The sequence below is a fragment of the Aotus nancymaae genome, unplaced genomic scaffold (genome assembly GCF_030222135.1).
Source record: "Aotus nancymaae isolate 86718 unplaced genomic scaffold, 86718_ANA_hifiasm-v0.15.2.pri h1tg000029l, whole genome shotgun sequence".
NCBI lineage: Eukaryota > Metazoa > Chordata > Mammalia > Primates > Aotidae > Aotus > Aotus nancymaae.
Genome location: NW_026988442.1, coordinates 13650983 through 13678231, shown reverse-complemented (window position 1 = coordinate 13678231; position 27249 = coordinate 13650983). Strand labels below are relative to the sequence as shown.

The window sequence follows — 27249 nt, the reverse complement described above, 5'->3', positions numbered from 1 at the left end:
CCCACACCAAGTGATCCCAGAGGCCACACCAGTGCAGGCTGAGGGGGTGGAAGCTGGCAGCCAGCACTGCCACTAGATTTGTCTTGAAGTGAAAGAACTGAGACTAGCCAGCCCCAACCTCCACACAAGTCATGTATTTTCAAGCCACTATCTTCAAGTCCCAGTTCTAAGTATGGCAGCCCTGGGATGGCCCAATGATGGGTGAGGGACAGGGCATGAGCCACTCCACACAGACAGGACCTCAGAACTGATCTGCTCCCATCCCTTTGCTTTCCAGGTGAGAACGGGAGCCCCAAGGAGGGGAGGCAACTTGCCCCAGGGCGCCCGGTGAGCAATGATGGTGTCGCATTGTGAACTCAGGCTGGTTTTACTTTAAAAGGTTTGGGAGTGAGCACAGGGTGAGCACTCCTCTTAAGGGTGTCCTCTTAATACTGCAAATTTGCATGCAGAATTAAGAATGAGTATGTAGAGATCTACCTTTCTGGAGGGTCCACAGCATTCATCAGATTCTCAAGGGGATACAAGACCAAAGAAAAGGGTACAGAGTAGAAGGAGCTGGGCCAGAGTCATCTGTTGAGTCTCAGCAGTGCTGGGGTGAACTCCATGTCCCAGATTCTCAGTCACGCCCTACACTTCCTCCCCATGAGAAAGGCCATTTCTTCAATGTTCCCGATGAGCCTTGTCGGATGGTAAGGCTCCTGCTGGCACTGCCCATGGACACTGGCAGAAAAGAAATAGGGAATACCCTGGAGTGCCCAAGAACCAACTTACCCTGAACTGGACCCAGAGTCCCCAAGCACAGTGAAGGCCGATCTAGAACTTGAACAGACTTCTAGTAAGACAAGCTCTGCTCTTTGGTTCAAACTGATGACACACGTCATGGTTAAGTCTCCATGTTTCCAGACTCCACTGTACACCTTGCTGGTCTGGAAAGGGTCAGCTCCCAAGGCAAATGATAGATTAAACACAACAGCAAAGTATGAAAATTAATTGAGATATTTAATAGACAGTGCAAACCATAATTTCATCTGAATATAAATGTATGCACATGTTTCCAATGAGTTATCTATCAGTTATCACAAACAGCAACAAGGACCTTATAGCTATGTTAGAAAACTGTATAGTTGGAACTTAATTCTAACAATCTCACTTGCTCTCAAGAGAACACCATCCATTTCAAATCAATGTCACAAACTCCAAAAGACCAGGGAAGCAAGGACGTGGGGAGTGGGCCAGAGTGGCAAACACAGGGCCAGTACACAAGTGATGGACAGAAATACAGCTCTGGAGGAAATCAAAATCAGATGCATTATTACAGCTAAGGGCAAGGAAAAGCCTATGGCTTTTTAAAAATGACTTTTCTGCCAGTACCATACAAGTATACAAACAGATGCGCGGCAAGTCAACTGACTTACAAGGACAGAGGCTACATTTCAGGTCATTTCAACTGTAATTGACAGACCCTTTCCATTGAGGATTCAGCAGTGGAGTCAGCGTAGTCCAGAAGCTTAATGTTGGATTTGCAAATACAGTTTATTTTACAGAAATTCAACATTATAAACAGCAGGCACTTCCCACCCCGCCCACCCCCCTCCCCCGCCCATCCCACCAGGTGCAGACCATGCTATGCAGAGAGTGAGCAGCAATGCAGCCCTACTGCTTTGGAGTGAGAGTTGAGAGCGATGGAACCTGCCTGCACCACGTCCTGCCTGCCCCACACACGCACACGCCTGCTCGCTGCGCAGGCCACCAGAGTCTGTCTGGGCCCAGCCCGCGCTGGACCCGTTACATGGATCCAGCCCAGTTCTCCAATTCCTTCATGTCGTCGTCTTCCTCTTCTTTCTTCTTGGCTATGTGAAAAGAGAAAAGGCTGTTTAGGACAGCTGGTGCTTTCAACATGTTCTGGCCGGACCCTGGGGCTGCCTGTGCTCCATGGCGTCTGTCCAACAGCCCTGCCCTGTGGCCAGTCTCCTCTCCAGGCTGTAGGCAGACTGCTCCTTGGTGCCTAAAAGCTGCCACATAAAACTCTGGTTTTCCAAATAAAACTATGGAAAACCAACACACTTTGGCAGTGCACACCCTCTGCCTCCAGCAGGACCAGACAAAACAAGAATTCTACACAGAAGCCATCAGGATTCCCACAAGGCTTCGGGCCCAGAGCCTCCAAGGTGGGAGGAGAGTGGGAAGAACCCCCCAAGAGATCTAATCCTTGCCAACCCCCAATTTCACCTCCAGTGGCTTGACCCATGGCTACATAGCTCCAGGAGCCTTGCTGGATGGTCTCTGCCTACACAAGACTCCAGGCAGCTGACTCCACTTGAGGGGGCCGTTTCCTCTTTATACACAGGACAGGGAGGTGACCACACTGGTCATGCACCGCCCCCAGGACTCTCTCTCATGCCGTATCAAATTGTCTCACTTTTTCTAGAAGTTCTGTGTGGATTACTTCTATCTGGGAGTGAAATACTGTGCAAGGGGATGGAGAAAGGGAAGAAGGAGGAAATGAAGGTTTTACAGAGCCAGGTCTCTAAAGGCATTGAAGCTGTTTCCTTTGCCCAGGGGCTGCCTCTAGGGGCCAGGGCTTTTGCAGGCGTGTACAGTACAGGATACTAGACAGGGGCAAGAGCTGCCCTGCACTTGAGCTCTCACACCTGCTCATAATGCCTGGAACTTTCTCTTCTTTAGTAAAATAGGAAAAATCATTCTAGAAAAGAGGCTCTCAACTGGGGGTGATCCTCCCAACCCCTACCAAGGGACATCTGGCCATGTCTGAAGACATTTTTGGTTGACATAACTCAGGGCGGTTGCTACTGGCATTTAGTAGGTTCAGACCGGAGTGGTCCCGAACATCCACAGTGCGCCGGACAACCCTGCCCCCACTCTCATCTCTCTGCCCAGAGAGTTATCTGGCCATGTCCATAGCATCAAGATTAAGAAACCCTGTTCTAGAGAGAAATCAGAAAAAGGCAGGTGACATGGCCTCTGTGGCCATTACAATGGATCCTATCTAGTTCCCAGTCTTGGGCAAGCTCAGGACACAACCCAAAGCCAACCGACCAAGATCACCCGCCACATGCCCTCATGGGTGTATCATAACTCTAGAAGCACTCACCGGGTTTTGATGGTAGGGCTATAGAGGGAACATTTGGTAGAGGGACTGTTTCAGGTCCACTGATTTCCAGCAAATTCTTGTCTAGTTCCTCCTGTTCTAGTTCTTCTAATTCCGCCATGAGCTCATCCTGGTAAAAGGAAACACAATGTGAGTGCCCTCCCTGAGAATCCCAGACCCCATGGTCATGCCCCCTACCTAACTAATGCTCAGTAGAGACACACACCCCTCTGAGAAGGTCTGCAGGGAGGTGAACTCCAGGTTCCACACCCTGTGATTCAAATATCGTAAAGCGGCTTCTGTTGGGGAACATATCACTGCTGTGCATCAGTGATGTACACCTCTGGTGTCCTGCACTAGACTGTGAGCATCTGGGAGAGGGGATCTTTGCCTTCCTGTTTCTTTGGCTCAGAGATGGACACAAGAGTGAATGCTCAGGAATGCTTGCTGATTTGAAATGAACTTGATTCATCTATCAAACTCCAGTATGAAAACCCTGGTGTTGAGAGCCAAAGGTAAGACCTGCAGGCTGTTTTCTCAGCTATACAGCAGGGGTCAGAAAGCACAAAGAAAGGTCCAGCAGACAGGAGCAGAGCTTCAGGAGACTTAAATCTAGCACATAGTGAAGTACCTTCAACAGGGGCTGGTACTGTATTTTAAAAACCTAAGAGACTCAAGGCCCCAAATTGCGACAGCAGAAACTGGCAGGTCCCGAGATCCAGACAGATCCCTTGGGTCAGGGGTAAGTGCTCCCTCCTTGGCTTTACCTTTCCCTCATGCTGGAGCTGTCTGAGGCAAATCCTGTGAACTTCTCCAGGGCCTGGTCATCTCTGCTGCCCAGCTCTATGCCAGGGCCTGCCCTGGAAAGGTGCAGGCTAGCTACTTGTTGAAATCAGTTAGTGACCTGAAGCCTGCTGAAGGGTCCTGATGAATGTTCCTTTACTCTACATAAGCTTCTACCCCAAATAGGGAAAGTGTCCCTTACAATGCAGAATCCAGACAGGGTTAACACCATGCCCTGTCTCTGTCCAAGTCCCAATACTCCCTGCCTGAGAGTCTCAAAAACACATCAAGGGGCAGCCTACAGGGGGTTGTTTGTGAAGCTTATGGAATCTGTACAAACCACTCACCTCGTCAAACTCTTCTCCAAACCCTACAGGTTTTGAAATTGCTGTTGAAATCTCCTCCGCAAGTTCTTGCTGGTCAGCAATGTCCTGCATTAACTCATCGACTTTATCGATGTCCCTTCAAATGAAATGGACAGGTATCGTGTCAATTTATTAGGCTGTGTAAAGAGGGCCTGCAAGGCAAGGCAGGAGCAAAAACTGGGCCCCACACCATCAACTTCCCAGCCACACCCCCTGCAATTACTCCCTCTGAGGAGTTACTTAGCATTATTGCCTGCCTTCTCCCCTTTAAAATAGAGAACCACAAACTCAAGGGGATGGGAATGTCCTTAAGACACTACCCAGTCTAACATCCTAAGGAAGTAAGGCTTAGCAAAGTCGGGTGGCACTCTCAAGGTCCTACGGCCAAATTAGTAAACATGTCAGTTAAGACCACAGGGTTTTAACTCCTGGGCCAACAGCTCTTTTTCAAGCCCAAGAGTAACTCCGTACAGGGGGAAGTAAAAGCACAAATCACAGAAGACAGCCATGCCGCCTGACAGGCCTTCCATCTACTCAGTCCACCTATGGATCCTCTAGGACCCCAAAGGAAAGGCAAATATGCAGAATTTTCTTCTATACACTGTCAATCATAAAACCTATAATTACTCAAGACAATATATACACATATACATCAACATTTGCACAGTATTTAATGAGCTCCCTGCTAGGTTTCTAGGAGAACACAGAAATGAGGCTTAAATATCATCTTCAATCAAGCACCTCGCTCCAGTGAACATCCACCTCAGACAAAACCTCACTTATTTGAAGGCTACTTCTCCTGCAACCTCATATTTCTAGAGCAAGATCATCACACTTTTTCTGAAAAGGGCCAGATAGTAAATACTTTAGAATTTATGGCCATAGAGTCTCTGCTGCAAATACTCAACCCTGCTGCATAGCACAAAAGCTGCCACAGACAATATGTAAATTAAGAGGCATGATTGTATTTCGCTAAAACTTTAAAGGCCAGGCATGGTGACTCACACCTGTAATCCCAAAACTTTGAGAGGCCGGGGAGGGAGGATCACTTGAGGCCAGGAGATTGAGACCAGCCTGGGCAACATAGTGAGACCCCATCCCTACAGAAAATTTTAAAAATTACCCAGGCATGATATCACACACCTGTAGTCCTAGCTACTCAGGAGGCTGAAGTGGGAGGATGGCTTGAGCCCAGGACTTTGAGGGTACAGTGAGCTAGGACTGGGCCACAGCACTCCAGCCCAGACAGACACAGCAAGACCCTGCCTCAAATAATAATAAAACTTTATTTACAAAACAGATGGCAAGCCCATAAGGTGCATTTCCGTGCTTTCCCTACCCACTGGACAGCACAGCTGAGTACCCAAAAGGAAGCAAAAAAGGCTCCTAGCACCCCCAAATATATGCTGCCAAATCTAAGCACTAAAAAAAAAAAATGCAGATTTTTTTTTTTTAATTGAGATGGAGTCTTGCTCTGTAACCTAGGCTGAAGTGCAGTGGTACAATCTCAGCCCATTGCAACTTCGCCTCCTGGGTTCAAATGATTCTCCTGCCTCAGCCTCCAGTAGCTGGGATTACAGGCACACGCCAAAACACCCAGCTAATTTTTGTATTTTTAGTAGACAGGGGGTTTCAACCATGTTGGTCAGGCTGGTCTCGAACTCCCGACCTCAGGTGATCCACTCGTCTCAGCCTCCCGAAGTGCTGGGATTATAGGCATGAGCCACCACGCCCAGCCCAAATGCAGATTTTATTCATGAGAGAGGCCTTCATTTGGAGCCTCCTTACCTTGGCCTTTAGTTACAATTGTAACAAGCTTGGTTATTTAGTTTCTTAGGCCACTGTCATGAGAGGTAGCCATATAGGGGAAGAAGGACTGCTGAGGGCAAGATCATTGTCAATATGACAGCTACAACTGGAGAGCAAGGGAGAAGGCAGACAACTCCATCAAAAGCAGACACTGGAACGGAGAGATCCAAAGCTCTTGGATGAACCACACATTTCAGGGCCCCTGAGCATCAGGGAAAAATCATGGGCACTGATTCTAATCCCATTTCTATCCAAGCTCCCATGTCACACAGCTTCCCTCACCTTCATAACCGGAGGTCTGGAAAAGAGGACCTTCTAAAGAGAACCTTTCCAGCTTGAAACTATGCTCATCACAATAACACTGAATTACTCAGAAAATATTTTTGCATCCCATGAGATCTGCTTCCAAAGGCACATCATCCATTTTAGGAGTTTCAAAAAAGAATGAGAATTAAAACAAACTTGGGTGCTCGAATAGGTAAGTCAAGGGATCCGTGTGCCCAAGGCCATGGCCTGGGTGCCCCGTGGCGCAGGGGCGGGTGGACACGTACATGTTGTCGTGGGCCGCCTTCATGGCCTTGGCGGCATAGCCCATGTTCTTGAGCACCTCGGTGTTGGTGTTGGCGTTCTCCAGGGCCTCCCGCTGGAACTCAATGGTTGATAACGTGCCGTCAATCTGTGCCAGCTGCTTCTCATACCTTTTCTTACGCTTCAGTGCCTGGAGGGCCGCTGCATGGGGGAGAAAACAGGGATTCAGAGAGCCCAGGCACAGGGTGAGTCCTAGTGTTCACTGAGTCTTCTCCCCAACTCTACTGGAAGCACCTCTGTTGTAGCTTCCACTATAGCAGAGGGTTCATAAATTCTACACAGAGAGCACATTCAATTTTCTACAAAAACATAAAATTCACATACCTCAAAACATGGCCAGTAAACAAGCACACAAGCCAAATTCAACCCTTCAGTAACCATGCGCACACACAAATCAAAGCAGGGACAGCTACTTGAGGAAGAAGACACTCTGGGGTCAAACCCCAGCTCACAGGCTCAGATGAGCTACTTAGCTTCACAGATGGGGTCAGTGTGAGCAGCAAATGACTTAATGTTTGTAAACGCCTGGCACATTAATCAGTGTGTATACCCCTCCAAAAAAGCGGCTCTCATTATTATAAAGCAACTTTAAAGTACCATTTTATGCCAACTACATTACAGAAATAATAAATATAATGACCATACCAAATACTAGATCAGTTTGGATTAAAAATGCTATTTCACTCATAGCCAACAACTCTGTAAACTGTTACAATGCTTCCGAAAAGGAATATGGCAACACAGCAACAATCATCCTAATGTTCTTAACCTCTGACCCAGTGGTTTCCTTCTGGAAATGTATTCACAAGCAAAAAGCCCCATGCCTGAAGACGGCTACGATAGCGTTCTCCATCATCGAAAACACAACTACACTAAAAAGACAGACACAACTCCCTGCCATGGCCAAACCTAGAGTCTGACCATTTGGTCAAGTCAGTGGCATCATCTGCCTTAGCCTCCTAGCACACAGAGACCGTATGTAGAGATCATCTCCTGGGAAGGTCCAGTAGTCAAGGCAAGCAATTTGACCACGGTGAATGTGTAGCAGAACTGGGACCAAAACCACATCTCCCAACTTGAAACCCAGATTTCCTTCCCCTCATGGTCTCAGTTCCACTCTTCACACTGAAAAGTATCTTTAGCACGCATCTTAGATGATGTTGGGGCTCAGAACACACCACCCCAAAATATGACCATAGGAAATGAGAATATACCACCGCCAAACCCCCAAAATATACTTCTTTGGCATATTTTGAGCTGGTTATTCTGGGAAACTGGTAGCTCAAAAAGCTGTCCTTTCGTTTAAAAAAAAAAAAGTACATCTAGGAAGGAAAGCTACATTACTAAAATTATCTGTGTCAGGAAGAGGGCTGCTCCAGACAACTTTTACTACCTAAGAGACCTTTTATCTGCATAACACAACCTTTATTCACCATACAGTAATTCTTCCCCTCACCCTCCCATAACTTGTGCCCCCACCCCCAGCCCAAGCCCCTATTCTTTTCAGTAACTCAGGATGCTATATAAGCTTCAAGCATCTGACTCTTCTTCAAGTGTCATATTTTGTGTGATTTCCACATGTACATATTCAACTAAATATGGTTTTTCTCTTGTTAATCTGTCTTACATCAATTTAGCTGGTAGCCCAGCCAAAGAACCTAGAAAAGAAGCTATTTTTTGCTCCCCTGCAATGGGCATCAAAAACCAGGAAGGAGGCTTAGCACAGACTCTGTCAGAAAAAATGGCTGAGCTGGGCTGGGCTGGGTCAGTAGCACTAGCCTCACACACATGCACCCAGCACGCACACTCTCCCATGTCCTGGAGCTCTGGACCACAGCCAGCTCCTGCAGACTGGAGGTCACAAGCCTTCCCCCATGGGGCTGTGGTTTCTCCATAGGTCACATGAATAGGTCCCATGGTCTTTCTACTCACACCCCCTGTTGGCATGGAATTCTGTCCTAAGGACCATTTGCCAAGGGAAAATGGCTTGGTCTGCGTATAGCAGTTCACAGTTCCTCTAAAAGCAGCAGAAAAATTCTCCCAGCCAGTCTTTCCAACGAATGCTGACCAAAATACATACATACACACATGAAGAGAACTCATAAAACATCTGAACAACAATGAAATGTGCCTCATTAAAATCTGAAAATCCACTTAATCCATTATCTCCCTTGATTCTGATATAGGCCGGAATGGCCCCCGACTTCAAGAAACTCATCTTGCAGTCACACCATGGGATCCTCAAGACCCTTCACTCTCACCTTCTGGTAGCACTAAGTCATGCTCACTTCATAAAGGCCTCAAAATAGCAACCCTTTAAGGTTGGAATGACCACCCCTTTTAGTTGACGAGAAAACTGAGGTTCAGAGATGTCATGTGACTCAGCTCAGGTAACTGGCAGAGAGGGGACTTAAACCAGGTGTGGAACCCCAAAGTCCATGCCCTGCCATTATGTTATGCCTCCCACTTAATGAAAAAGGAAGGATACTGCCCTGGAGGGATGATCCAGTCCTGCAGTGACAGGGGGATGGTGGAAACACAGAAGAGGGAATGAAATCCAACCGTTCCTTTGCTGAAAAGTTCTCAGTAGCTCTGTTTGCCATATGGTTTAACATGGCCTGCCAAGTCCTGCAGAGGCAAGGCGTTAGAAGTCTCTCTGCAAGTCCAAGTCCTGGGAGGCCTAGCACAAGGTCTACAGAACCACCTTTGCCATCAGTAATGTCAGAGGGAAGAGGTCCTGGGGAAGTCTTGTGAGTGCCCCAGGGCGTGCGGCTACTGGCCTGCTTCCTGTGACTTCCTTGGTGCTGTGCTGCTTTCCCACAAAAGCCATACCCTAGACATACTCTAATCACCAAGTGAATCCTTCTAAGATCAAGTGCCAATGTCCCCCTCCAGGACATCCCCCTTTCCCAAGTCCCCTCCAGCCAGCTCCACCACCCACAGCCTCACCTACCATTCAAGATTCACCAAGGCCTTCCAGGCTGGCATGGTGGCTCATGCCTGTAATCCCAGCACTTTGGGAGGCCGAGGTGGGTGGATCACCTGAGGTCAGGCGTTAGAGACCAGCCTGGTCAACATGGTGAAACCCCATCTCTACTAAAAATACAAAAATTAGCCAGGCGTGGTGGTGCACATCTGTAGTCCCAGCTACTCGGGAGGCTGAAGCAGGGGAATTGCTTGAGCCCAGGAGGTAGAAGTTGCAGTGAGCCAAGATCATGCCACTGCAGTCCAGCCTGGGCAACAGAGCAAGACTCCATCTCAGGGGGAAAAAAAAAAGATGCACCAAGGCCTTCCAAGAGCCTGCTGCATGATGGTGAAAAAGCAATGGGCAGTCCCATCTGCCTCCTATTTCATTTAATTATCCAGAGATCCCAAATCCCAGATCCCAAATGACTGGGGATCCGAAAGGTGATGCTGCTCACCCAAGTCATCCTGCTGCCAAATGAGGAGGGGAGTGGTCTGTGTGACTCCCAGTCCTATGCTCTTCCTCACGGGCTCACAATAACAGCAAGTGACTCTGAGACAGTTCTTAAAAGCAAACACTCTTTGACAGAGCTGCCTTGCTTTTCAGTGTCCCGAGTGTAGCCGGAGCTTGATAAAATGCTTATGAAACTGGTTTTATACAGTCAGTACATTCTTATATTTAAAACCAAAGTTATTTCCCTATTAACATCATAGATTTAGAACTGCTTTTTCTCCAATACATTTTCCATTGGGAGTGACTCCTTGTATGCTAATCCTAACTTCCTCTGACCTCCACCCCTACTTCTAAAATCCCCCAAACAATAAATGATCTGGAAGCAAATACCAAATATACCAGGGAGGAAAGCAAGAGCCCATCCCCACGCCGAATGAAATAATGCTGATATTATTCATCTTTGCAGATCAGCAATCCAGCACAATGAATGATACACAGTAAGTGCTTAGTATCTACTAAATTGAACCTCCAATTTCATTTGTTTTACAAGGTTTTTGTATATTGTATCCAGGGTTCTTCATGGGGGACGCACCCGCATTTTATCTCCTGTGCACCTCTGACCCAGAGAATTGATGTCTTACTGAAACACAGGCTAGAACAATCACCTGACAGCATTCCTCCTGGCCCATAAAACAGGGACTTGCCACAAGCACCTGGCTGTGAGGCGTGCCCTCTCATACTGGGGATAGGTCCTGAGCAAACAGTATGAGGGACAGTCCCAGGGAATCCCCCCAGGACTCCCCTGCCTGCCTGCAGGGTTCACACAGCCTCTTCCCTTCCTTGCAGTGAACTCTCCACGACTGTTGATTTTTTTTTTTATCTAGATCTATCTGCTGTGTGTGTTTCTCAACTAATTGAGAACTCTAAAGAGAAAGGCTACACAATTAATTTTCCCTACAGAAACCCCCAAACAGGCTTCATGAGTAAAGTAACCTTGAAAATAGACATGGGGTCAGCATCTGTGCTGCAAAAGCAGATGTAGACAAATATTCACAGCACTTGAACCACAAATGTGTGGCACCAGTGGTGAGGTATATACACCAGGGCAAATTAAAGGCTCAGAGGTATTGGAGTGCTTCCACAAGTAAAATGCCATTCTTCTTGAATACTACTACACTTAGTAAAACTTCCTCCATCCCAGGCTTATTTCTGATCACAGAAATTTGCTTCTATTTGTAACCAACCCAATGTTTTCATAAATATTAAACATATATTGGTTCTTAATGTCTTGCCTTAACTTCTCCAAATTCCTGATGGTTAGATTACAAAACAAGTACTGGGTTAAAGAGAAGCTGTTAATCTAAATCAAATATTCAAAAAAGAGGTATCTAAAGAAATCCCTTTTCTGCCAGAGAACCCCCAGTGTCATTTATAAACACAATGGCTTTAACAATTGAAATCTAACCCAGACCAATAGACGTTTAAGAGGTTGCTTTTAGATGGGAAAAAAAAGTCCGTGGAATCTCCATATTTAATTATGCCTTTGCCGGTTCCAAGAGAGTAATTACAGCAGCAATTACAGAATCTAATAACCAGCTTTATTGGCTCTGAAAGCTGAAGCAAAAACAACTCCAACCATGTTGAAATAAACATTGGTCTCCAGACAGTTGCTTCATTAGACCCTCTAAACAGCTATTTAGAGGAAAGATAAAGAACAGATACCCTAAGAAGCAGAGACCAGTCAAAAAGACATTCACCCAGGATGGAAACCCTTTCTGCAAGGCAACAGTTAGTGATTACAGAAACCATTTTTAGAGAACACATCAGTTCAATACAACTAGACAGGAGGTTCCTTTCTCCTATACAAACACGGTATCTCTGAAGAGCTGCTGAGGAGGGCAAGTCTGCCTGTCCCAGATCTGGGGGTGTTCAGTATACTGGTAAATAGCCCAGGGCATCTCAATAGATGCCAAGAAGTCATAACTATACACTCATTACCAGCATAGAGAAATTCAGGAATGGAGGAAAGGAGGGCCCAATAATACTCTCACTAAATGAATGGCAGTGTCTACAGTCCTTTTGAAGACCCAAGAGTCTACATTTGAAGTCATCTAACAGAAGGTACAGGGCTGGGAGAGAACAGGGGTGCTGCTTTCCCACTCTCAGCATGAACGACAAAGCAAATGAACACACTCCTGAGGACACTTACACACAAATGCAACACCAGGACTCCAGCCTAAGTGAGTGTTCTGAAGAACCCTCAGCAGCCTGGTCCCAGCAGGGCTACTGGCAGGCAGGGAGCCAAGCAAGGCTGAGGAAGCCCCACTTGCCTGCCTCCAGCAATCACTCAGATAGATCCTCCTGGCTCATTCTGCCAGTGAATAAACTCAGATATTCAGGCTGCACTTAGCCAAGAGAACCATGCCTGGCCCTCAAGCCACTGGTTGCTTCGCTGGCCGAAGAGAGTGATGGGGGTGTCATCTGTCATCTGCCCTGTATGTATGGACAAGAAAAGACCCAAAGTCGAGTCTACAGCCATACCACCCTGAACTTAGCCAATGTTGTCTGATCTTGGAAGACCCCAAGTCAAAACAACACAGTTAGTCACCAATGTCAAAGAAACCCATCCTCCTGTAAAGATGATTAGTGACCATCTTTGTACCACATGGCATTAGAGATCCCACCAAACTTTGATAAAATAAGAGTTATAATCATGCCATCAAGAATAGAGAGGGCTTGAGGAACTCTTAGAGATAATGAAGACTAGCCCCTCATTAGATAACTGAGAAAAATGATGTCCAGAATAGGCAACACTGCTTGCCAGGACCCCACAGTGAGTCAGAGGAAGAACCAGGACTAGAACCCAGGTCTCTAGCCCAGGACTCTTTCCACCACCTCAAGTCTGTTGTCTCCAAATTTAGTTGCTACAAATAAACCAGCAGTTCCCCATGCCATAAGGAAAACAGTCTACCTAATGCTCTTTCATCTGGTTTCCAAACCCTGCCCTTGACAAACTCCATTTTAAAGCTCATGCTGATATATGAAAGAACCAAAAAGCTACCTGGTTTGCTCCCTAGGTCCACAGATAGAAGGGGAAAAAAAATAATGGGAAAGAGGTGCTAATCGGGCTGTTTCAAGAATCCCTTTCCCTAATGAGTGCTGTTGATACACCTGCAGTTTCAGAAGGCAGGGCAGGGCTAGGCTCTCATTTCTCTACCCTGTGTGAGGATGGCTGGGACAGCATGGGCATACAGAAAGTTATTAGAAACCAAAAGGCACTTTGGAAGCCCAGACAGAGGCTGTTTTGTGTCCATCGCTGCTCAGACAGTGTCTTAGGCTCACCTGCAGGACGAGAGCCTCATCCTGCAAAAGCTTTGGCACGCTGTCCCTGACACTGCTGTATTTATTCCCACACAGCTGGAGAGTTGAGGCAAGAGGTGCAGAGAGCTTGTTTCAGAGCAGCCTCCTTCTCTGTGATGTATCTCCCTGTTCCTCTAATTTGCTCTCTGTGGCCTGGAGCTAATGCACTCCATTTAGAGATGGCAAAGTAAGTACTTGTGTATGACCAGGAAATCAGAGTCTGAAGCCCTGCTGACTTCATGAGCAAACACATAGGGAGCCCAGTACTCCAATGCAAGGGAAAATTCTAGACAGAAAGAAAGCCCCTTATCTGCTTGAAAGGGACAAAGATGGGCCGGGCGCGGTGGCTCACGTCTATAATCCCAGGACTTTGGGAGACCAAGGCGGGTGGATCACGAGGTTAAGAGATCGAAACCATCCTGGTCAACATGGTGAAACCCATCTCTACTAAAAATACAAAAATTAGCTGGGCATGGTGCTACACACCTGTAGTCCCAGCTACTCGGGAGGCTGAGGCAGGAGAATTGCTTGAACCCAGGAGGTGGAGGTTGCGGTGAGCTGAGATCATGCCATTGCACTCTAGCCTGGGTAACAAGAGTGAAACTCCGTCTCAAAAAAAAAAGAAAGGGACAAAGATGAAAGAAATAAGCTCCACAACTAACAACCTAACAGAATATTGAACTGCTCTAAATCATTTAAAGAGTAAATACAAAGTGTATTCTGTAAAAAGCAAGATAAAACACACTCTGCAGTCAAACAAGCTTAGGAAACGCTGGGTCACATCAAGTTACAATGGTCATTTAGGGAGTGCAGTTGTCCAGCTTCGAGTTTCAGCTCCACCATCAAGTAAATTAGTGAATCTCACTAATAACCCTCATGACAGTAACACATACCTCATAGGGTTATTGTGAAGATTAAAATGAGGTACGTATGTAAAGCACCTGCCACAGGGCCTGACATGTAAATGCTGGTCACTGGTATTATTTACGGCAGGACTTCCCAGATCCTATTTTCATAGGAAGAAACACCGACACCCAACTGGCTCACCAAAAAAAAAAAAAAAAAAAAAAAAGAAAGAAAGAAAGAGGGAAGGGAGGGAGGGAGAAGAAAAACCAAAAAGACACACAAAGCAACAGCAGATTATTCCAGACTGGGTCAGCAGGCATGGCCCAGTCCATAAGGAAGAAGAGAAATGGCCACAGGAGACAGGGTCACTACAGGTAACAGTGCAAGGCCCATCTGGGTTGCCTCTTTCTGCTCCCCAAAGGGCAGCTGATCAGGGAGAGAAGGGGTTTCACTTTCCAGACCCAGCAGGCACCTCCAGAGTAGCTTTCGGTGATTAAGATAACTCAGGGCCAGGATGGGGAAACCAGGATCCTGGGAAGGAAAGTGACCTCCCCCTGGCTAGTGAGGGCCATAGTCATTCAGCCTGTGACCTGGAATCCAAGGCCAAAGTTCTTTCCTGAACACCAACCAGGCTGCAGAATTTCATTTAAACAGCTATTAGAGGCTAAAACTGAGCACCCATGCAGCCCACAGATATGCCTTCATTTGTCCCATGTCTTAGTTAAGTCGTGTCTTAATATGTAAATTTGAGTATTACATATTTCACATAAAAATCCAGACTTTTGGCTTCCTTTTGTAAAGATGGAGTATCAGGAAACACTGAGCCCACACTGCCACCTAGCAACGATCCACTAGCGCAGAGCAGCAGCCATCCCTTTTGGAAGGGGCACATATTTTCCAGTTCATCTCAGAGCCCACCACTGCCCACCATCTTCTACCTGGACACATTACTCATTTACATGTCCTGACCAGTCCCTGTAACACCTGACATTAATCTCACATCCAGTGGAAGCTGCTAGGAGTTATCTGATACAATCCCTTGCCTTCAGGCAGTTAAGATTGTGTTCAAGTTAAAGATAGGCAACTGAAGCCAGGCACAAATTACCGGCACTTTGGGAGGCCAAGGCAGGTGGATCACAAGGTCAGGATATCGAGACCATCCTGGCTAACACGGTGAAACACCGTCTCTACTAAAAATACAAAAAAGTAGCCAGGCATGGTGGCATGCTCCTGTAGTCCTAGCTACTTGGGAGGCTGAGGCAGGAGAATCGCTTGAACCCAGAAGGTGGAGGTTGCAGTGAGCCAAGATCGCGCCACTGCACTCCAGCCTGGGTGACAGAGCAAGACTCCGTCTCAAAAAGAAAAAACATAGGCAATTGAAGTCATAAAGGTTTAACAAGTGCTCAAAATAACAAAGTCAGAGGTACTAGACAAGGAGGAATCCAAGCCAGGTGCCCCAAGCAGGAGAGACCTGTATCTAGACACAACCTGCAACACAGGTCCTGTGATCCCGAATCTGGCTTCTAGTTCCAACTCTGCCATGACTAAAGCATGTCACTGAGCAAGTCCCCTCCCTTCTTAGGGCCTCAGACTCCTCGTCAAGGACACAAGAAGGGTGGATTAGAAGGTGCTCTCTCTAGGACTTCCTCCAGCTCTAACAATAGGTGAACCCATATTGTTCTGAGATTTCCAGTAACAGGACTGAAACAAACATAAAAGGCTCTTTCTGGTTGATCCTGTGTAATCCAGAAAATGTCATTAACATCCATATGCTCCATTTCCTTACTACTTCACATAATCAAGTTTTTCCTTCCCAATGAAATGAGCAGTCTTTCTTATTTTAACTGGCTTCCCAAACTGAGTTAAAGATCAGAGACTCCCTTTCGCCTCTGAATTAAGCTGCTTCAACTGGGCAGAGAAGTCAGCACACAGATCCAACACGAGCCACAAATGTCACTCAGGAAGCAAAGGTAATGGTGGTTAGAATCCAAACACAGCCACCTTCACCCTCCATCTCCTTACATGTTCTGGCACTGACTCTCTCCTCTCTCTGAAATTCCTCTCTCCTGTCAGCCCTGGGGGATCCCCTAGCCTGGTTCCCTTGCCCCAGAGGCCATTCCTTCTTGAGTTTTGTGTTTTTTTTTCCCTAGATCCTTCCCTCTTCTCAATTCTTAATTGTCGAAGCTCAAATCTTAAAAATCTTGATCCTGGCTTCTGTTTGTTTGTTTGTTTGTTCATTTTTGTGACACAGGGTCTCGCTCTGTTGCCCAGGCTGGAGGGCAATGGCATGATCTTGGTGCACTGTAACCTCTGCCTCCCAGGCTCAAGTTATCCCTCCCACCTCAGCCTCCCAAACAGCTGTGACTATGTGTTTGCGTCACCACACCCGGCTAATTTTTTTGTATTTTTTGTGTAGAGACGGGGTTTCGCCATATAGCCCAGGCTGGTCTCCAACTCCTGAGCTTAAGCAATTTACCCACCTTGGCCTCCTAAAGTGCTGGGATAACAGGAATGAGCCACTGTGCCTGGCCAGCTCTTCCTTTCTCACATGAACTAACATCTGTTCTGAGCCTTGTATTTTATTCTTGTATTTAATCCTGACAATAAGGAACGCATCTTACTAGCCGATTTTACAGAGGAAGAGATTTGAGGCCTGGAGAGATTATCCCAAGCTTATGAATAACCAACCAGCAGAGTCAGGATTCAAGTCCAGAGCCTTCCTTCTGCTTCTAGCCAAGACAGGATGGCAGGGACTGGCTTTACCCCTAGCCCAAGATAAATAAGTTAACAGTTTGTGAGACACTGGACATCAAGCAAAAAAGAACAGTGATCCTTAAGAGCTCGGAAATAAGTAAGTTAAACCCTAAGATCACACCCAGTTGACTGCTGAGGGTTTCCAGGCCAAGGTGCAGGAAAGGAAAACCCAGGCAGAGCCCAGGAACTTCCTGAATTAATAAGATTGAGCTGAGAGTCTGGGGAAACCAATGTAGCTGGAGTTCACAAGAGTACCTGAGGAGAGAGTCGCACAGAGAGAGAACCCCAAAAAGCCACGGAGTGTCCCCCACAAGTATTCAGCAGAACACTGATCAGCACACATGTGTGAAGAAGCTACCTAAGGCCAAGGAAAGAACCATTCAAAAGGATGACAGAGAATAATGCTAAGTACTCATATGGGGTCAGTCATAGTGCCTGTTTCTCAGCTAGATTAAAAAGCCTCATAATTCTTCTTGGAGGGCCTTGTCTTCACAGTAGGGATTGACTAGCCCTATACTAGATAAACACTGCTCTAGGCCTGCCTAATAATTCTCAGACCCAAGGCCCAAAAGGCAAACTGTTACCAAAAAATTGTGCCCCCAAAACTTAAAGAATATTTATAGGAATACAAAAATATCCAGTACCAAACAAGGTAAAATTTAAATTTCACATCCAATCAAAGTCTACCATTTATGCAAAGAAATGCATAAATAACACCCATAATGCAGAGTAAAATCAACAAATTACAAGTAACCCAAACTAACGCAGAGGTCAAAATTAGCAAAGAGATTAAAATAGTTATAACTATAGTCTATATGCTTAAAAAGCTAAGGAAAAACAGGGAAGATATTTGCTATGGTTTGGATATGGTTTGTTTGGTCCCACCAAGTCTCATGTTGATATCTGATCCCCAATGTTGGAGGTGGGGCCTAGGAGAGCCGTCTGGATCATGGTGGCAGATCCCTCAGGAATGGCTCAATGCCATTCTCCAGGAGTGAGTGAGTGTTTTTTAACAAAAAAACAGTAATAGTGTAGTGTGGGGATTTATATGTAAAACATGATAATTGTACACAGTTTTTACTCAGTTCCCGAAAGAGCTAGCTGTTACAAAAAGCCTGGCACCTCCTCCTCTCTCTCTCTCTCTTGCCATGTGATCTGCACACATAAGCTCCCCTTCACCTTCCACCATGAGTGGATGCAGCCTGCGTCCTCGCCAGCAGCGGATTCTGGCACCATGCTGCTTGTACAGCCTACAGAACTGTAAGCCAAATAAATCTCTTTTCTTTATACATAACACAGACTCTGATATTTCTTTAATAGCAACACAAATGAACTAAGATAATTTATTTAAAAACCTAAATCGAGCTTCTAGAGACTAAAATTATTATATGGATTAACAGCAGATTGGACATTTCATTGACAAAAAGATTTGTAAACTTTAATAGCAATAAAACTATCCAAAATGAAATACAGAGAGAAAAAAGAATTTTAAACATCAGCAGAGCATCAGTGAGGCGTGGGACAACTTCAGGTAACCTATATACATGTAACTGGAATCCTCAAAGGAAGAGGGTAGGTGAATAAATATTTCAAGAAATAATGGCCAAAAGTTTTCCACTCTGAGGAAAATTATAAACCCACAGATAGAAGAAGCTACAGGCTGGGCGCAGTGGCTCACGCCTGTAATCCTAGCACTTTGGGACGCTGAGGCGGGTGGATCACAAGGTCAGGAAATTGAGACCATCCTGGCCAACATGGTGAAATACTGTCTCTACTGAAAACACAAAAATTAGCCAGGTGTGGGAGCTCACACCTATAGTCCCAGCTACTCAGAAGGCTGAGGCAGAAGAACGGCTTGAACCCAGGAGGCGGAGGTTGCAGTGAGCCAAGATTGCGCCACTGCACTCCAGCCTGGCGACAGAGCAATACTCCGTCTCAAAAGCAATAAAAATAACAAAAGAAGCTCAATGACCCTGGAGCATAAGAAACATGAAGAAGACCACATATACCAAAGCACATCATATTAAAAGTGCTCAAAGCCAGTAATAAAAAAAAAAATCATAAGAGCAGCCATCTATCTATCTATATATACACACACACATTACATACACAGAGATAAAAATAAGAATGACAGATTTCTCATAGAAAACAATGGTAGCAAGAAGACAGTGGAGCAATATTTTTAAGTACCAAAAGGAAACAAAAAAAACCTGTTAATCTGGAATTCTAAACCCAGTGAAATCTTTCAAAAACAAAGGTAAAATAGACTATCAGACACAGAAAAGCTCAAAGAATTCATCACCAGAAGACCTTCACTACAACATTTTTTTAAAAGTCCTTCAGGCAAAAGGAAAGTGATACCAGATGAAAATACAGATCTATGCAGAGCTATGAGGAGCACCAGAAAGGATAAACACATGGGTAAATACATAAGGCTTTAAAATGATGTAAATCTTGCCAGGTGCAGTGGTTCATGCCTAGGATCCCAGTACTCTGGGAGGCCAAGGTAGGAGACTCCCCTCAGTCCAGGACGTCAAGGCTGCAGTGAGCTATGATTGCACCACTGGACTCCAGGCTAGGTGACAAAGTGAGACCCTGTTTCTAAAAATATAATAAATAAAATGTAAGTTATTTAAATATCTTTAAACAAAAAAACAGTAGTAGTGTAGTGTGGGGATTTATATGTAAAACATGATCATTGCACACAGGCCAGGAAAGGCAAATGAGAGTATACATACATGAGGTGTACTATACCTGAAGTAATATTATGTATATCACCTGGGATGAAATTAAATTAGGAATCATATGCCAGGTGCAGTGGTTCACACCTGTAATCCCAGCACTTTGAGAGGCCAAGGCAGGAGGATCCCTTGAGGTCAGGAGTTCGAGACCAGCCTGGTCAACATGGTGAAACCTTGTCTCTACTACAAAAATTAGCCGGGCGTGGTGGCGTGTGCTTGCAGTACCAACTAATCCGGAGGCTAAGGCAGGAGAATCACTTGAACCCAGGAGGTGAAGGTTGCAGTGAGCCAAGATCGCATCACTACCCCATCTTGGGCAACAGGGTGAGACTCCAAAAAAATAAAATAGGAATCACGAACAGAAAACCTCTGTTAAATCCCCAAATTTAGAAACTAAATGATATACTTCTAAATAAGCCATAGGTCAAAGAAGAAATGGAATAGGAAATCAGAAAGTATTTTGAACTGAATAAAAATGAAAACACAATGTATCGAAATATGTGGAATGTCACTAACATGGTACCTTAAGGGAACTAAATGCCTATACTAGAAAAGAATCATCTCAAATGGACCTCAGCCTCTACCTTAACAAGCTAGAAAAAGACCAGCTTGGGACTGAGCAACATGGCAAGACCTTATTTTATTAAAAATTGTTTTCAAAAATTAGCCAGGTGTGGTGGCGGGCACCTATACTGTCCCAGCTACTTAGGAAGCTGAGGCAAGAGGATCACTTGAGCCCAGGAGTTTGAGGCTACAGTGAGTTATGACTGTGCCACTCTACTCCAGCCTAGGTGAAAGAGTGATAACCTGTCTCCAAAAAAAAGAAAAAGAACAAATGAAATCCAAAGTAAGCAGAAGAAAGGGAATAAAGATCAAAGTGAAAAATCAATAAAAGACAAAAGAGAAACAAAAGAGAAAGAAGGTCAATGAAATAAAATTCTGGCTCTTTGAGAAGTTCAACAAAATTGAACTTCTAGCCAGACTGGTAAAAGATTACCAACATCGAGAATGACAGATGTGATATCACTACAGACTCCACGGATACTAAAAGGATAAAAAGGGGATATTTTGAACAACTTCATGCCAACACTAGAAGAGATGAAGCAACTCCATACCAATACTACAAAGGATGCAACAACTTAGATGAAACAGGCAATTCCTTGAAGAACTCAAATCCATGCTCATTCTACTGTACCAGGAATTACACTTTGCTCATGACACTCTGCTAGGGAACTAGGGACAAAAATTATATAGTCCCAAGGCTGAAGGAGTTCACAGGCCAGCAGATATGGACAACGTAATACGATGACAGGGGTCAGCACAGGATACTTACCTGTGGATGCCCAGAGCGGGGAACCTAACCTTGGGGTTATACATTTTAAAGGATGGCAGGAGACAGCCAGGAGGAATATATCCAAGCAGCAGGAAAACAGAGGCATGAGAAAATAAGAGGGAGCAAGGAAAGATAAAAGCTAAAGAGAGAAACTCAAGGATAGACTTGGATTTCTTGTTAAGTTGCTGCTGGAGTCTATCCCAGGGTTAGCTGGAAGCCATTGAAAGATTTAAAGCAGGACAGGAACGTGATCAGATTTACATTTCAGAAAGATCGCTTTGGCTGCTGTGGGGAGAAGGGGCTGGCAACCACTGAATAATCCAGAGGGTGTAGATTTCAAGGGCCTGAACTGAGGCCACAGCAGAGGGGCTGCCCAGGAGAGGATGAACTTGAGAGACACCAAGAGGGAAGACCATGGGCCTGTATCACCTGTTTGAATGTACAAGAGAAGGAAATGGAAACTGAGCCAGGAAGTTCCAAGTTCCTGGCTGGAACAAACAGGTGGTGGAAATGCCATTTCTCAGAAAGACTAGTAACTTGGGGAAGAGAAGATGGGGCAGGGAGGAAGAAACTATTCTCCCAGGTCTTTCTGTGGGGACGTGGGCTTCAAAATTCAAGTTAGCACCTGAAGTCTGAATTAACATTCTCTAAATCCATATGAGGAAGATGGAGTTCAGGGACTTTGGAGTGGGTCAAATCTAAATCATTTCTGGCCAGGTACAGTGGCTCACACCTACAATCTCAGCACTTTGGGAGGTTAAAGTTTGAGGCCAGGAGTTTGAGATCAGCCTAGGCAACAGAGTAAGTAAGATCCTGTCTCTACCAAAAAAAAAAAATTTTAATTAGCCGGGCATAGTGGTGCACACTTTTAGTCCTAGCTATTTGGGAGGCTGAGGTGAGAGGACTGCTTGAGCCCAGGAGTTTGAGGTTACAGTGAGCTATGATTGCTCCAATGCACTCCAGCCTGGGCAACAGAACGAGATCCTGTCTCTTTAAAAAATATATATATATATATTTTTTTTTTTTGAGCCCAGGATTCAAAGGTAACCTAATTACTACCATTCACACATGGGTGTGTCTCAGGAGAATGTACAGGTATAGTATATGTTTGTAATTGCAGAGACTGTCTCAGGGCCTTATAATTTGTCATTTCTGGGAAGGGCACAGAGTGACTGAGGCAACAAAGGCACTTTTTAAAATTATGTACCATTTACATGACTACCTAATCAAAACAAACAAAAGTAACAGCCTATTTCTTCCCCATCCCCAGACATGGAAAGGCAGTTATATTTAAAGCAGCAAATCATTTACTAAGAACAACCTAACTATGACTGGCACTGGCGCTTTGGTCTCGTCCTCTGGGTGGAATGAAGGCACTGATTGAGCTCCTCCCCCAACCCACCAGGTCCCAGGCTGGATGCTTTTAGCCAGGCTTGCTCGAGGTAAGCAGGTTCTTGGCTGGGACAGAGGGGAAACAGCCTGCTTTGGGTTTCCGTTCCCAGGCTAGATGCACTGTTTCTTTTCCGACTGGCTTTTCTTTCTCTGTTTCCAGCTGAATCCATGCCAACAAGGGCCCCCTTCTGCCTGAGCAAGCATGAGAGCACCCTGGCAACTGAGATGACAACAGAGGTCTGGGGGCTGGGGACGTTTGTGGGCAAGTGGGGGAGGGAGTAAATACCGGCAGAAAAACACTTCCAATGTGCACACTTGTTAGAAAAGCAAGGCAAGAGGGAAAACCCAACCAGCATTTTATGCTTTTGGACTCAAAGAGACTGATCAAGGGGGGTTGCAGACAAATGATCTTCCTTGCCAAAAAGGCAGCAAGGGGCGGGCACAGGAAGCTGATTGTCTTTTGGGAAAAGGTAGTCTTGCCTTGGTCCTTAAACAGTGGGGCACAGGTCAGGCATGGTAGCTCACACCAGTATGTTATATATACTTTACCACAATTAAAAAACAAAAATAGACTGGTTCATGGGTTTGCTATCTGGCCTTCCCTACTGAACACTTTCGATTAAAACCATGTATGTGAAAATAATAAAATTAAAGAACGAACTCTAAACTGCACAGAATTACCAAACACTGAAACACTGAGAGAAAATAATCTCTGAGGCCAGTCATGGTGGCTCATGCCTGTAATCCCAGCACTTTAGGAGGCTGAGGCAGGAGTATCACTTGAGGCCAGGAGTTCAAGACCACCAACCTGGGCAACACAGCAAAACCTCATCTCCACAAAAACTTTTAAGTAGCTGAGCAGCCAGGCGCGGTGGCTCACGCCTGTAATCCTAGCACTTTGGGAGGCTGAAGAGGGCAGACCACCTGAGGTCAGGGGTTCAAGACCAGCCTAGCCAACATGGTGAAACCCCATCTCTACTGAAAATACAAAAATTAGCTGGGTGTGGTGGTGCACACCTGTAATCCCAGCTACTCAGGAGGCTGAGGCAGGAGAATCACTTGAACCCAGGAGGTGGAGACTGCAGTGAGCTGAGATCACACCACTGCACTCCAGCCTGGCGACAGAACAAGACTCCATCAAAAAGAAAAAAAAATAGCTGGGCATGGTGACGTGCATCTGTAGTCTCAGCTACTTGGGAGGCTGAGCGGGGAGGATCCTTTGAGCTGCGGAGGTCCAGGTTGCAATGAGCCATTTTCATGCCACTGTACTCCAGCCTGAGTGACAGAGCAAGACCCTGTCTCAAAAAAATTAAAAAAAAAAAACAAAAAACCTCTGTTCTCTTGAACAATTCACAGTGCTAGATTATGATTGTTTAGAAAATAATGTAAAGAAAGGAATGTCAGAAAGCAGCCTCCCTACCAAGAAAAACGATACCTCAAGGGTCCTAAAGTAGTCAATCGGAAAACAAAAAGCTAAGGAGTGCTATGGACTGACCTCCATACGTTGAATTTATACGTTGAAGCCCTGACCCCAGAGTGGCTGCACTTGGAGATGGGGCCTTTTGGAGGTAATTAAGGCTAAATGATATCACAAGGTGGGTCCCTAATCTGACAGGACTGTTAGCCTTAAAGGAAGAAAGATGCCCCCACTCTCCGTCCACTCCCCGTAATGCACACACACACTTCACGGAAAGGTCATGTGAGGACACAGCGAGAAGGCAGCTGTCTGCAAGCCAGGAAGACAGCTAAATTACCCAGCACCTTCATCATGGACTCTGAATCTCCAGAATCGAGAAAATACATTTCTCAGTCTATGGTATTTTGTTATGGCAGCCCAAGCTAACTAATACAAGGAAGACAGGCACCAAAGATGCCCAAGCCATTCAAAATCCTTCATCCTGGCCACAGTATCCTCCATACCCTCTTCATGTAGGGCTCCTGGGTCCCTCCCCTGAGATGACTGACAGGCTCAGTGTCTCTCCCACCTTGGTGCCTTGTTTTTCCTGGCTCCAAATGCTGGGGGAAACCATCAAATGCTTCTGCCACTCCATTCATCCTCCTTTTCACCACCACCCTCTCCCAGTCAAGCTTCCTTCCACATCCTGCCGAGCACTCCTCCAGAACATCTTCATTCTCTACCACACGTGAGACCTGGTTCTGGTTCCAGCTCTGCTGCCAGTCAGTTCTGGTCAAATCAAAGTCTTAGTTTCCTCATCTGTAAAATGGGAGTGGGGGAATAGACCCAGATGATCTCTTAAGTCCCTTATATTTCCAAGACCCAGTAACTCATCAAAACCTGAATAAGGTTCAGCCAGGCGGAGCCATCTGCCCTTCTTTCCTTCCTATCTACTGTCCACACATGTGCCAAGATGTGGCTCTGTAATGCTCAGATGTCCTAGGGTGTTATCGCTTCAGACTGACCCTATCTTAGGCACTGGTCTTAAACTAACTCTGGAGACTCTCTTTAAAGAAAGGGATCATCGTGTGTCTACTCTGGATACGGCCTCCTCCTTTCCTACCAACCACAGAGCCATATCTGCCTAATCAGCAATTAAAAGAAAATCTAAAACTTATTTCTCATACAGGAAAAGGATCAGGAAAGTCTTTCTGGGGTCTGGTTTCACATAAGAAACTGACATTTTAAATTACTCAACCAAAGAGGGTAAAGAAAGAAATTCAGGCCAAAATTAACTCACAGATTTGTGGACTTATAGCCTTAAGTCCCAAGACAGAAGGAAGTCAGTTCCTTAGAGCCCAGGGGCCAAAGAAAGGGAGGGAAGTGTCTCTTGTTCTTGCCTGAGTTTGCTTCTGCTTTCTAAGGGAAAGGCAAAGCTGAGCAAACACCACAGATGGGCGTTCTCGGCTGGGCCTGCACCTCTCTAAGTACCCAACATGGTCTAAGAATGCAAAGAACTGGCTGAGAAGGGGCTGAAGTTCATAATCTGGCCCCTTTCCTATGTTTACAAACAGAGAGAACTGGGGAAAATTCTGTGTCTACATAAATACCACACACCCTTCCCTCTCCCAGCAAACAGCAGCCTCTCTTCTCCAAGCTTCCTCTCACAGCTCTTCTCGTGTTCTCCCTTGGATTCGAGTCATAATCCCTAATGGACTGTGAGCCCAAGACAGAGGCCAACAATTCTTCATTTCTGTACTCCCAGCAACACCTAGCACCGTGCCTTGTACTACAAGGTGTTTGGGAAACACGATGAATGAGTAACAGGATGATAAACGGCCTCTGAGATTCTAAAAGGGCCAGAATACACAAATATTGTTCTCTTCTCAAGTCCTAAACTGTTATAAACCCTCCAGACTGCTGAGTGCTGGAATGTTCTCATATCTTGATCTGTGTGGTAGTTACACAGTGTATACATTTATAAAAATTCATTCAGCTGTCACCTAAGACTTATCTGCTTTACTATAAATAAATTATACCTCAACAAAAAAGAAAAAAAAAAAAACAAGAAGCACCAAAAACTATTTATATACCAACTTTTTCTTAGGTCTCTTTATAGACTTCCTAACCCTCCCCAGAGTCCTGTAAAATGAGCCAAAAGTAGGAATTCCTCTGATCCCTTGCATGGAGGAAACTCTGATGCAGGGAAAGACAGAACCTTGTTCAGCCTGGTCACACAGAGAGTCAGAAATGTAGGCACAAGACCCTGGGGTTTGTGATCCTCCGCCAGGGCTATACCAGCCCACCTAACCACTGACAGCCAGTTATAACTCAAAAGAAAACAACCCTCTAAAATAGCAACTGTTTGCTCCACCTCTCCTGTCAGCTGGCTTTCTGCATGGCACTTGATTTTCCAAACCACTCTGGCGGGGTTGGCTACATTTACCACAGCATCTGTTGAGAAGCAGGTGAGGCTACAGCAGAATTATTTGGAATGAGGAGATAGGAGCCATGAGTTCCAGTCCCAGCTTTCCCTTCAATGAGCTGTGTTACTTTTAACAGATCACCTAACCTCTCTGGGCCTGTGATTTCCCACTATATGGACAAGATGAGCTCTAAAGTTGTTTGATTTTCCAGAACTGCTTAGGAGACAGGAATGTACTGTGCAGGTTAATAAAAGGGAGAGAGCTGTTTTAATGTCACTAGTGGAGACTTGAGGTTTTAAAAGGCCTAATTTAGAAACAGGTGGGCAAATGTTTACCATATTCCTAAGAGGCTTAGCTGCTCATGATGGAGCCAAGACTTACGCTAAGCACACGAGGCCTTTGCAGAAAAGCCCGCTGTTCTTTCCGATACTTCCAGGATCATTGATTTTCTCTTCGATCGCCATCCTAAAAAGCAGATTGAATTAAAATGACTCAAGTCAGGCCAGCCCTTAGCAGCTGGTTCCTTTCTTCACTATCCTCACACAGGAGACAAATCCCCTACATCCTGTGGCCCCAAAGGTAGGTCAGTGAGCAAGTCAAGTCCTATCACAAGTCTTACCCCAGTGTTCTTAACTGGTCACTCCTGGGGTTTTGTCCAGTAGGGCTTGAACCTGCTGAGCCTCAACAGAAATTTGTGCCTCTGATTTGCCAAAAGGCTGGCAGTAAAGTCAGAGGCAGGCTACTGATCCAAACAAGGCTCAGGCACCAGGAGAGATGCCCTCCAGCGTCTGCGCTGCTGGGCTGGGTGCTGAACAGGGGAACAGCTAAAAACCATTATTCAGTTCTCGCCTCTGATCTAAGGAATCAAAATGGGAAAATGTCCACTACTTTCTACAAAACAGCCTGGGGCTGACCTAGACTTTTACAAT

General features: G+C 45.6%; 1 protein-coding gene across 1 annotated transcript in view; it reads right to left on the bottom strand.

Moving 5' to 3' along the window:
- Window positions 1-980: 980 nt before the first annotated feature.
- The window catches only part of CHMP4B (charged multivesicular body protein 4B), a 41573-nt gene continuing 15304 nt past the window's right edge, over window positions 981-27249 (bottom strand). Inside the window, exons 2-5 of the mRNA XM_012455171.3 lie at window positions 6618-6795; window positions 4240-4354; window positions 3113-3239; window positions 981-1850 (exon numbers count right to left, since the gene is read on the bottom strand). Coding sequence (XP_012310594.1) covers window positions 1786-1850; window positions 3113-3239; window positions 4240-4354; window positions 6618-6795 — 485 coding nt within the window. The 3' untranslated portion in view covers window positions 981-1785. The remainder of the gene's footprint in view (window positions 1851-3112; window positions 3240-4239; window positions 4355-6617; window positions 6796-27249) is intronic.